Source organism: Populus nigra, chromosome 15 (genome assembly GCF_951802175.1).
Source record: "Populus nigra chromosome 15, ddPopNigr1.1, whole genome shotgun sequence".
Lineage (NCBI taxonomy): Eukaryota > Viridiplantae > Streptophyta > Magnoliopsida > Malpighiales > Salicaceae > Populus > Populus nigra.
Genome location: NC_084866.1, coordinates 13499025 through 13511590, shown reverse-complemented (window position 1 = coordinate 13511590; position 12566 = coordinate 13499025). Strand labels below are relative to the sequence as shown.

Below are 12566 nucleotides of genomic sequence, written 5' to 3'. Positions count from 1 at the left end.
AGAAGCTAGTTTTAATAACTATGATTAATACTGGTTTGATAAACTCTTTTTATTAAAAAAAATATATACATGGAATTAAATGGTTAATTAAAAATAAATATTCAAGATTATATTTTTTTCTAAAAAAGAAAAAAAATGACTAGAGTCGAATCGGGTTAATTTAACAAACCTGTGATTTGGGCATAAAACTGAGATAACCTAATACAAATTAAATTAAAATAAATTATAAAACTCAATTCTCAATCAACTCATATTTAAAGATGAAGCTGAAAAAAAATTTAATTAAAAAAATAACATAAAAATATGACTCGAGTCAGTTTAGGTTAATCTGGTAAACTCGTGCCCCAAGTTTTCAAATATGGATAATCTCATGAAAGCAAATGAAAACAAATAATAAATGTGTGTTGTACTAGGGATACAGTAAAATCATATTCTCTTTTAGTATTTTTAATAATAATGATGTTAATTTTTAGATTAGATAAATTTATTGCTCTAAATACAAATGTGAGGTTGTATTTTTAAAATTATTACGAGAAAGCAACTAGTTTTAATTGACAAATAAGTTGGTCCAAATATTGTATACCTACCAAATTAAATCTTTTGGTTTTAGGCTTCTTCCATTGACTTGTTCCATGCTTAATTATTCTACAAGTATCTGTCCTTTTTGTATATTATATGTATCTAAATAATTGTTTTTGGTACAGTGAAATGAAAGAAAAAAACCTCCCCTTAACATTAAGTTGAGGTTAAGTTCACCCTTGCCTTTACCGATTATTGTAGCTATAATTATCATCATAACTTAATAATTAAACAATAATTTTTTTTCTTAGCTTTCATAATTTAAAATGAAGTTTGTGTTTAGTATTATTGTAGCTTTTGCTGGTAAAATATAAAAAAATAAATTTTAAAAACTATAAATTTATATCTCAAAACCAAGTTTTTATTCTAGTCGAGTTTTTCATAACTGAATAACTTTTAAAATTATGATGAGAATTAAAATATCTTCAACTACAATCAATCACAAAAATAAATAAAAAATATTTAGAAAAAATCTCAAAAAATTCATTGTGGTAAAAGTATTTTTTAAAATAAATTTCTATTTAAAAATATATTAAAATAAAATTTTACTAATTTTTTTTTATTTCTTAACACTAGCACATCACAACAATTAAAAAGCACTAAAAAAAATTAATTTAATATTTTTTTAATGTTAAAAACACTTTAAAAAAAATCTAAAACCAGAAGTAAATGTAACGTTGAATACATTGAAATCTTGGTATGAAGTTTTTAGTAATAGTCAAGGAGGAGATGTTTAGAATTATAGTAGCGGTTATATTTTAAAATTTTTTTTATATATAATTATATTTTTTTAAATAAAAAAATTAAATTTTTACAAAACTCTTTTAAAACCAGCTTCAAAACAACGTCTAAATGTAATTCTCCCAGTATTTTGATTGAAAATGTTGGACAAGATGTCATGAAAGTGGGTCCAAACTCATGCGTTGAGATCAGAAGTCTGAAACTTGCAATCCAAATTTTAAAATCCAGTGTCAGCATACTGGATTTTACTCAAAAGCAGTGCAGACAGAATTTTACTATATGGTTTATATGCAAGTAGTTGGTGTCAAGTTGCATTATTCATCCAGAAGAAGCATCTCCCAACTCATTCGATTGCGCATCCAAATTAACTCCTTTTGGTTTCATAAGATTCTTCTACGATCTTGTGGCCCTTTCCCCCCACTTCTTGGAAAATAACAATAAATGTATAAAATAATAACAGTATAGTTTAACTAATTAGATTTCAAGTTTATTTTTTAAATATTATCAGATCGAGTTTCATAAATTTTAGGGTTATTAAAGATTTATATGGTCGTTAACTTCAGAATCCATAGAATTAGTTGAGGTGTGAGTAAATTGACCCGGACACCCATATTAAAAAAAAACAATACATAAATGAAGTTAGTTAATATTATAGTTATTAACTCAATTGCACATGTAAAGTTATTCTATAAAAATTAAGATTTAAATCTGATTTAGATTAAGTTTTTAATTATATCAAATAAGATATTGATTTGATTAATCCCAGTTGACTCAATTGGATTTTTAGTAATTTAATTGATCCAACCAAACCCAATTCAAATATGATTATATTAACATTAAAAAAAACTTGTTGTTTTAATAATAAAAAGTAATTGGTTCAATGACTCCAATGATCTAAATCTTTTCCATATTAATCGTTGTTGAACAATTATAATTCATATGCTTTAGTGATTCTTACCATACTTTTAAATTATTTGTTTAAGAAAATGTATTTTTAAGATAAAACTTCGTTTTCGTTTTCGTTTTCAATTTATGAATAAATTGGTTTGAGAATATTTTATTTATAAAATAAAAAACAAATATTAGGTCCTGGGTGATTGGATAACTTAACAAAACAAGGTAATTTTATTTATTTAACCAATTAAAAAAATTAAATTCATTTTTACAAATGGTGATAAATTGAAGTCATATAACTTTAAAAAAAAACAAACTCCGTATCTCTTTCCTGACAAAGGAAAGAAAAGGAAAGGAAAGGAAATTAAATCCATAAAAATTGGTTTTTAATTCATTAATCTTTTCCCATTTTATTGGGTTTCAATATCTTTTTTTTTAGGTTTCTTGAACTTCGAAATCAATCATAAGAGGACACATTTTGAAAAGCCCATCGGGTTAATTTCCATTATTTAAAAACAAAAAAGAAATAAAAGAAAACACTAACATCACCGACAGGATAAGCCCGCTAACCCGCATGATTCACCCTGTTCTCTATAACAGATCAGGACAGGTGTCAAGCTCACCTCGCACCGTCACCTTAAAAATACCCAACACAAGAAGTCAAACCAAAAATGGAAAAAGGTAAAGAGCAAGAAAATTACAGATATGTCCTCGAAATATAGAGTATGTCTCAATCTCGTCCTCATTATAATAATTGCTCAATTGTCACCCTTAACCTGTAAACCATTAACATCGTACCTCGAATTACATATGATTTTTACCCATTTATTTCACGTTACTAATACTATTATGTGTCAAGTTTAAGGTTTTTTTTTTAATATACAGCTAAAATTAATTATTCACACTCTAACAAATATTTTCAGAGAATGATATTATAAGAGCAAGCTCACATATATTAAAATAAAATCTTCTTAAAAATATTGATGTAACATCGCTAAATATATTTTTTATTGTGCTATTTAATACATATCTATACGTAACTAATATTATTATAGTCTTTATTTTTTAAAAAATTAAATCTATCCCATAAAGTTATAGTTTTTAGATTAAAATAAATATATGATATGTTTTTAAATTAAAAAGTTACTTAGATATCGATACATTGTTAAACTCATCATTTAAAATACTTAACATGTAAAGGTTATATATTGATTAATTATTGATTTTGAATTAAAAAAAATCACATAATATTTATATTTCATATAGAAAATAGATGAACTATAAATATCTTTACAAGTAACACAATCTGCTCCCATCAAAATTATTGGCGAAATAACAGCTTATGATGAACAAAGTGGAAACAATTTTGATAGTATAAGGGTAATGCCAGAGCAATTGATAGAAAAAGGACCGAATTGAAACATACTCAATAATTGAAAAACTAGATTGTAGTTTGCCCAAAACTAAACCCCATCGTCAACCCCTTTACAAAGAAAAATAAAAAAGAAAACAAAATCTCTCATAAACTAGTATCAAAACGTGAAAGTGTTCTTAGCAGCTAAAAATTTTATATATTGTTTGCTTTTTGTCTGTATTTTTGTTCACCAACTACAGAACAGGATAACGTATGACATATCTCTCTTGTTCTGTTTCTCTCTCTAGCTTACTCTCTATGTTTAGTTATCTATAGAAATACTTGTCGTTTCATTTATTAATATATTTTTGTGTTTGCAGTTGTGAAGGTGAAATCTCGAGCTCCATGGAGAAAGATAAGGAGACTGTAACAGTTGAGGAAGAGGGTTTCTCTTTAGAGCTTCCTGCTCCTTCTGGCTGGAAAAAGAAGGTTCCTTTTTGAATTCTCCCTCTCTGTTTTCTCTTTTTGGTTTTTTTTTTTGTTTGTTTAAAGTTTGAATCTTTTTGGGTTATTTGTGTGTTTTGGTCTTTAATTTGGCCAATCTTGATTTAATTGCGAACTGGGTTCCTTTAGATTTTGTTAAATTTTGGGGTTTTAGTGTAGAATTTGGTAACTAGGGATTTGTGATGGGTTATAATTTATTACAAATTGTGGGATTTTTTGGGTTTTTTTGTGTTGGAATTATGTGGGTTTGTAGTTTTATTAATTTTTATTGTTGGCATGTTTGTTTAATTTTAATTGTATTTTTTAATTATTTTATGGACATGTTATCTTTGTTCTTTTGCTATAATAATATTGGATGCATTTAGGAAGATTCCCATTGTTTTCTCTATTTTATTGATAGGACTGTTAGAGACAAACCAGCTAATAAAGTTTTTAGTGCTAAATGAATAAAGCCCTTTTTGTGTCAGTTTTGAATGCTGCATTTATGGTTCAAAGATATGGATGGATTCACATTATTTACTTACTATAATAATTTATAGGATTGCAATTCTATGATAATAAGGACCATTACTTGAACGGATAAAGTTCATAAATTGGCTGGTTTGAGTTTTGAGAGCAACCTCTTCTTGTAAAAAGATTGCTCTGTAGGATTGTCTATAAATTTGTCTTCCAAACCCACTTCTTCAGTGGAGCTTAAAATGTAATATAAAATGTTTTAGGGTTGGATTGCTACCAAATTCTCCCTCTTAGAACTCTTTGGTGTGGCCATAAAATGCAATTCTGTAGGTGGAATTGAAGATTTTGGTGTCTCTTGTCCGTGACCTCGTTTTATGGAATATTTTGAGGAATATTTATGGATAGATAAATGGGTTTTGCATTGAGATGTAGTTAGCTTGTTGCACTATCAATCTGCTATTCTAAAAGTTCAAGTGATGGAACTCTAGTCTGTGAATTGCCTTTTTTATCGAGGAATGCTGTATTCTTTTGTACTGCTGAAATAACATGTTAAAACATGAGCTTTGCTGTGCGATATTCTACATTTCCCAGAGAAAAAAGATGAAAATGATACATGAGGTTGCATGCTTTAGATTTTTTCTTCATTGGAAGGAGCAAAACAAAAGAGCTTTAAGCGAGGAATTAATGTACTTCCAGGCTCTTTGAAGGGCATTGGGTTAAATCTTACAGTTAGTGGCATATTGGATTGTTTTTTGCTGTTATGGTGGAGTCACTTGAACTTTAAAGAGAGCTTGTTTGTATTATGCTGGACACACAGTCATTGAGTTTAGCTGGTATTTCCTGCAATACTCTCTCGGATCACATGTCAATCTAAGCAAGGATAATGCTTTTGGATGGAATGTTCAAATGAGTTTCTGCTCTTTCATGTTGCAGGAACTAGAAAGTCATGGCTATAATAAAAGCTAAGGAAAAAGAGCTAGTATCAAATCAAATAATTACAGGGAAGTTGACCACATTATTATTCTGGAAGCTGTGTAGGTGTACTTTTATGGTTTGTTAATATGGTTGGAAGGATATAATAAGGCTTGATCTTGTAGTAAATCAAATAATTATAAGGAAGTTGACGACCTTGTTATTTTGGGCCCTGTGTTGGTATAACCTTTTAGAGATGGAATAAGGTTTGCTTATATTGTTGGAAGGATACACCTTGGAAATTAAGTGTTTTGAATTTCATGGAAGACTTGACAGCCTTTGAAGGCTATATGGAAGACTAGAGCTCCATCCAAAATGTTATTTTCTGTGGGAAGCAATTTGAAGAAGAATTTTAACCATGAATGATACTCGGAAGAGAGGAAAAATTCTGGTGAACCAATGTTTTTTCTCAGAAAAGCAGCTGAAGCTATTAATGATTTGCTTTTACATTGTGCAGGGACTAGAAGTTAATGATGGTTGGTGTGTGGCTTTGAGGTTTATTGAGTCGTGGCAGGATCAATTTACAAGCAGTTAAATGCTTGAGGGTGTGTTTTTGTGGAGTAATAAAAGAGCATTTGAGGGGAAGAGTCTATTCTCAATACTGTAAAGGATTTTTTGGTCAGGATTATGCATTTTTTGGCATCCTGGAAAACCTTTTATTAGCAGGAGGATCTTAAATAATAGATTATATATTTTGTGTGCAGATATAATATAAAGTCCATGAACCTAGATTTTTAGTTCATGATATATTCTGTACTTTTGAAAGGGTGGTACTCCCTTTGGTGCGTAAATCTATTGAATTTTATTCACTGTCACTATTTGAAATTAATAAGACTGTTTAGTGGGAGAGCAATTTTGCAGGCAGAAGAACTGGGATGGAAACTAAAGAAGAGAACATATTTGATTATTTGGTTTAAATAAATGGCAAGAAAAGTGGAGAACTTAAATGCTTATGCTGATCCACCATATGATTGATCTTTGGAGATGGGTGCAAATGAGGAGGGAAAGGTCCATCATGATAGGTTTTCTTTATCTAATTATTAGCCTTTCATTTCTTGGCTGAGAAACAAAGGGACAAATGCTTTGGCATCTGGATGCCCATCCTCCATTCTTTTCCTCCCTTGTAACATATGGTATGCAAGTAATGTCAGCAACCAATATACATTGCTGAATTCACGGGGAAACCATGGTAGCTGAATTTTTTTAGGTGGTTTGCTTGTAAAATATTACTGCTTTTTTCTCCTAACTTTGATTGGCAGCATAGAAATAAAGTGGAGATGCATTCCTGGGGTTGTGCAATGGGTAACTTAATTGTACTTTGACCTCATAACTGCCCTTTGAAGTCCTCATAATACCACCACCGAGCAATCCCCTCCTCTTGTTCACGGTAATGACCAAGAAATCCTTTCACTAGAGGTTAAGATTACATTGACTTGAAATATACTGTGGACAATATTATTTAAAGAACTCACCTGAATGTTAAGTTTCCTTTAGCATAAGGTTATTAATGAGGATTATTTCCTTGAATCAATGTATAGCATTACAGTAAAACATTGGGACTATGTGTGTGGTTCTCCGTATGACAACAGAAAGAGCACAGCAATTGCATTGAATCTGAATTTATTCAAGTTGCAGAAATCATGCAATGCCATTTGACTTATCTAGACCATATTCATAGTGGGAAATGCATCTATCATCTTGACTTTCATAATGTTGCACTTTTATTATAGCTGCTGTTACTTGAATGTTTTGGCACATGCTTAACATTGAACTTGTCATTATCTTAACGTAGCATGTATTTCTAGTGCATTGTTGGTTGTCTGTGCTGGTGAGTAGTCAACTAACCTGCCAGTCCATGTTGTTGTTTAGTTTGTACCCAAGAAAGGCGGGACCCCTAAGAAAGGTGAGATCATTTTCACTGCTCCAACAGGGGAAGAAATTGCAAGCAAAAGACAGTTGGAACAGTACCTCAGAGCACACGCTGGTGGTCCGGCAGTATCTGAGTTTGACTGGGGCACTGGTGAGACTCCAAGGAGATCAGCAAGGATTATCGAGAAGGCAAAGGTGACTCCTGTGAAAGAAAGTGAGCCTCCAAAGAAAAGAAGCAGGAAATCAGCAGCTTTGAAGGAGAGCAAAGAAACAGAAACTACTTTTGAAGGAACTGAGGAGGCTAAAGAGGAAGCTGAAAAAACTGAGATGAATGACATGGAGGTAGAAGAGGGAAAGGACATCATGAAAGAAAATCAAAATGAAAATAAAGGACCATGTGCAGAGACTCAAACAGAGGCAGCTCCTGTTGAAGAAGCTGGAGCTGGAGCTGGAGAAGAAGTTAAAACTTCTGCTAAAATAGATGAGGAAAAGGTGCAAGAAAAGGATGGGCAACAACAGGGTGAGGCAACTACAAAGCAGGGATCAGGCGAACAAGAGAAAACAGGTGCAGCCATTGATGATGAGAAAAAGGATGAAGCTGTAGATGACAAAGAGAAACTCAACAGAACTGCTCCTGAGTCTGAAGGAGAGATAAAGGGTAAAGAAGCAGAGAATTGCACTAGTGAGAAACCTGATCATACAGGTGTCGATGGGATCAAAGAAAAGGTAGATGCAAAGGCAATTGAGAATGGCAGCAACGCTGGCGAGGTTAAACCTTGAGTTACTACATTTAGAGTAATTTAATTCCCTGTTTCGTCTCTATCACATCTTTCTGACCTTTTAGTCTGTGAAGTTCTTTAAATCACTGTAGCTGTAATGTTGTAATGAATAGCTATCTGATTGTTGATTCAGACATGCTTTAATACAGGCACAGGTTAGGCGTATAATGTAGCAGCTCTTTGCTAAACTAGTAGCCTGCAGTAGTAGTCATTGTATCGTCATGGCATCAAATACTGGTTGTGTAATATTATCATGCAGTTATGTAATAAGTTGCCGTTCGAGATTCTACGTGGTAGTATTCTTCATAGCTTGTTTCATGATGTGGTTTGGAGTTTACTGTTTTTTCCCTTCTAAATCGACCTTTGCCTGCTCAAGACTCAGGCCGTGGAAAAAATTATAGTAGATCAATTTAGAGTAATAATATGACTATATATGAGGGGTGGTGCTGGTAAGGTTCAAGTTACTGATTCCCTGTTTCTTGGATAGTAGCAGAAGAATGGAGGAGCAAGGATTGGGATGAAGACAGGTGAATCATGACTGATGAACCTGCTTCGGCCTCTCTAGTACATGTCGAAGCTGTACAACATTAGGATTCACATACTTTGTTTTGAGTTCGCGTTCTAATACATGTTCCTTAATTTAGTTCACTTTGACTTGAAATTGCTTCGCATGAAAGTAGCCTCGTGTCACCAATAGGAGAATATTTGCAATGCTTGGTGAAAAATATTTTAACTCGTAACCGAAGCTCAGAAACATTGGGCATGGAATTGCAACTCGCGTGCAAGCAAAATAGCATGTTGATCTTGAATTGTGGGAACTACTCGGACTAAGAAGAAAAGAGAAGAGAAGAATTGAATGATATGAGCCAGGGTGAGAAACCAGTGAGCTTCAAATGTTCGTCGCAACAAAAAGGAAATGAACAAAGAGGATCGTAACCCAGATTCCTTTCAAAGCCCTTTGAGTTGTCCAAACAGCCCTGTCAAGTTTGTCCATTTCTCAAAAGCAGTGGCTGATGATACAAAAGCAGTTTTGGAGGATTCAATGTCATTGCTAGTAACTGCAAAGTGAAAACAAAATCAAGTTATACAACCATTGATGTCTGCTGGACTACTGCCAGAGACCCAGATTGTAATGACCATGTTGAAATGTGTGGCAGAAATCAAAGTCATAGATCCCGAGTGAAGACAGTGGGAAAATAACAAACCTGATGAAATTAAAGAAGATAGAGAGGAATTAAAGGTGTCCACCTCTATCTTTTCTTCAGGGCTAGAGCTCAGCTGCAGAGAAACGGTACCGAAGTAATCAGAATCTATCAGAAAAGAATCATGCTATACACATGGATTCACAAAAATTTCATCATTACGAAATCAAGACTTTAATACAAAAGGGGAATCTCAGGAATGCTGAAACATTAATCTTTAGTTCTACAGAACAGCATTTTTTATAGAATCCAATGGTTGGACTCTACCCCTCCAATGATTACCTTGGTGAAGGCAAAGGCATCAATGGCAGCAAGGGATTTCTTCAAGAAGAAGAACAATGCAGGCAACTAATATACAAACAACATCAAGAACATAAATAATTGCCTTTACCTTGGTGAAGGCAATGTTAGCCTTCTTAACCCAATCAATATCAGTGCTACCCCCAAGAACCGAACTAGCAGTAGATAGATCATTGTTGTCTATGGCTTGCCCTACTTTACTTAGCTTGTACACAAGATCTTGCAAATATCCTGCAACAGATCATTTTATTCCATAAATTAATACCATATATGTCACAGAAAACATCATTCAATCAGAAATTGACAATGCGCTGAGTAAGATCTTAAAAAATGGTCCTCGGTGAATCACTAAACTGAGTTAAAGTGCTTACTGCAGAGAGATAGAAAAAATAACTCAAGTGCATAAATGCATGGTCCGCGGTGAATCACTAGACTGAGTTAATGTGCTTACTGCTGAGAGAGAGAGAGAAAAAATAACTCAAGTGCATAAATGCTTCCTCCAGAATATGATATCAACAAGTTTATGCTCAAAACAAACAATAAAAAAAAAGGGTTCAATTGTGGTGACTGCAATAAGATAATCTTAACCACGTTCTTCATGAGAAATGAGATGCATAACACCCCAATTTGAAAGATCCATGCAGTCGAGACTTGCAAGAAGGCAAGTCTCTCACACAGCCACAAAGAACAGTAGCTGAATAGTCAAGCTTCATTTTCAATCATTGCTCCATATATATTTATATATAGAGATGAGAAGATGACAATCAAATTAGAATGAAGGCACCAAAAATTCATCAATAATAAACAGAATCAAGAAAAAACAAAACACGGGTCCAATCAAAATTATACACATTCTAGATGCATGGCTATGAAAGAATCCAAAAGGATATAACCTTTTTCCTTGTTAGCTGAGCTAATAACTCCTTGTCTTTCTAACCTTTTCTTTCTGTCCCTCTTAACTTTCTCCAATAATTCTTCATCATCATCAGCTTCTAGTATAGCTGCATTGGCACTAGAACTACCTCTACTTGCCAATGAAAATACAAAGCTGGTTAAGAAGCAAATGGACAGGCTTCTTCTTGTTATAATAATTGGAGAGGCGGCTGGTACTGGAAGTGACTCGTCACTGAGAGCTTTGCATGAAGTCAATGGTCTCCTGGGATTACATTTTTGTTGTGGACAAGAAAACTGGAGAGGTCTATTTGTTAGGGATGATAAAGAAGATGGTGTTGAAGAGGAGAGGAAGGGTTTTGCAGTCGAGAGAAATGTTGTCGCCATTTTTCTTGATTTATTATTTTTTTTTTTTTGTTTCTTGTATTTTTTGGTGGGAAAAATTAGAGGTGTTGATAGTTTGGAAGTTTTTATTCTTGATGATAAGGTTTGCTGGATTCCGTAATCTGACCCAGTCATTTTTCAAATGCACTAGGGAATTCTTGTCCGGCAATCTTTTTATTTATTTATTTATTTTTGCTTCAAAACTTTCAACTTGACATAGAAAATTTCCTTTTTTATTTTTTGTTTATTTCCCCCATGAAAGAGGAACCAAAATCATTGTTATATAATTTTTTGTCTTTTTCTTTTTCACTGCTCGGAGAAATACAATATAAATTTAGTAATTTTTTAAGTTAAATATATATCAATAATTTCAGCTAAGTAGTGAATAATAGTATAACATAATTAAAATAAAAATAAAATAAATAATTCAAGTACCTTAAAATACATAAAAAATTAAAAATAATAAGATAACTAGTCGACCAGTTTATGAAAAACCTAGAACCAGTCGATCAGTTATTCATATAAAACCAAAAAAATCACTTATCTTATACCTTTTATAAACTCGTAAACTCGGTTTGATTTTACTGATTTTGCACGAATAAAATCTGATTTTATTGTTTTTTGAGTTTTTAATTCAATTTTGCATGTTAAATATAATTGACTCATAAATAACTGGTCAACCAGTTTATGAAAAACCCAGAACCAATTGATCAGTTATTCATATAAAACCTAAAAAATCACTTATCTTATGCTTTTTATAAACTCGTAAACTCGGTTTGATTTTACTGATTTTGCACGAATAAAGTCTGATTTTATTGTTTTTTGAGTTTTTAGTTTGATTACATGTTAGATATAATTCACTCATAAAATTGTATGATTTTATGAGTCAACTCTCGATTTTGACAAGAATAATTTCTAATATTATAATATTATTTATTTTGAGAATGAGTGTCCTTGCTAAATATTTTTAAATGGATGTAGAGCTTGTTTGGAAATGTAACTGGTCCCATGTTTCAAAAAAATATTAATTGTGTTTTTGCTTAAATATATTTTTTTATTATTGTTGTTTTGATGTGCTGATGTCAAAAATAAATTAAAAAAATATTATTTAAATTTATTTATGAATAAAAAATATTTTAAAAAACAACTAGTACCATAATACCAAACATACTCATAGTCTTTTAATTTAGTTTAAGGATATCACATTAACTACAAAAGAATATTGTTTGCAATGATATAAGTTTGTACTACCTAAATTATTATTATTTTTATTTTTTGTATTAATCATAAAGGTATTATTAGATAGAATATAAACATCAAATATTGATCAGTTTTAAATAAATAATTAATGCTTAGATCAATACATTCAGAAATATTAATTTTCATAGAGCTTTTTTTAAGATTGAAATTTTGGATGATAATATGGGGAAAAAATCCACTTATTTATTAATAGGTTTAAGCCTCTGAAAATATCTGAAGCATCAACCTTATAAAACTTATTCTTGCTAAATATATTGCAAATTTTTAGTAACAAGTTAAAGATAGATGATATAGCAATGAATTTACTTTTATTATAATAAGAATCATATTAAATATTAGAAGGTACTCTAGTGATATGTGTTATCAAGTTATTCAATTTTT

The 12566-nt window shown here is 31.5% G+C and overlaps 2 protein-coding genes across 2 annotated transcripts; one reads left to right on the top strand and one right to left on the bottom strand.

Annotated features, from left to right (window-relative positions):
* Nucleotides 1-3718: 3718 nt before the first annotated feature.
* On the top strand, nucleotides 3719-8435 carry LOC133674799 (methyl-CpG-binding domain-containing protein 11-like). Its single transcript, XM_062096050.1, has 3 exons — nucleotides 3719-3839; nucleotides 3949-4057; nucleotides 7370-8435. Exons 2-3 carry the CDS (start codon nucleotides 3974-3976, stop codon nucleotides 8147-8149), a joined length of 864 nt encoding a protein of 287 aa, XP_061952034.1. The 5' UTR covers nucleotides 3719-3839; nucleotides 3949-3973; the 3' UTR covers nucleotides 8150-8435.
* Nucleotides 8436-8904: 469 nt separating this feature from the next.
* LOC133674800 (thylakoid lumenal 16.5 kDa protein, chloroplastic-like) lies at nucleotides 8905-10991 on the bottom strand. Its single transcript, XM_062096051.1, has 4 exons — nucleotides 10544-10991; nucleotides 9742-9881; nucleotides 9354-9426; nucleotides 8905-9206 (listed from the first exon to the last, which is right to left on the bottom strand). Exons 1-4 carry the CDS (start codon nucleotides 10926-10928, stop codon nucleotides 9097-9099), a joined length of 708 nt encoding a protein of 235 aa, XP_061952035.1. The 5' UTR covers nucleotides 10929-10991; the 3' UTR covers nucleotides 8905-9096.
* Nucleotides 10992-12566: the final 1575 nt, after the last annotated feature.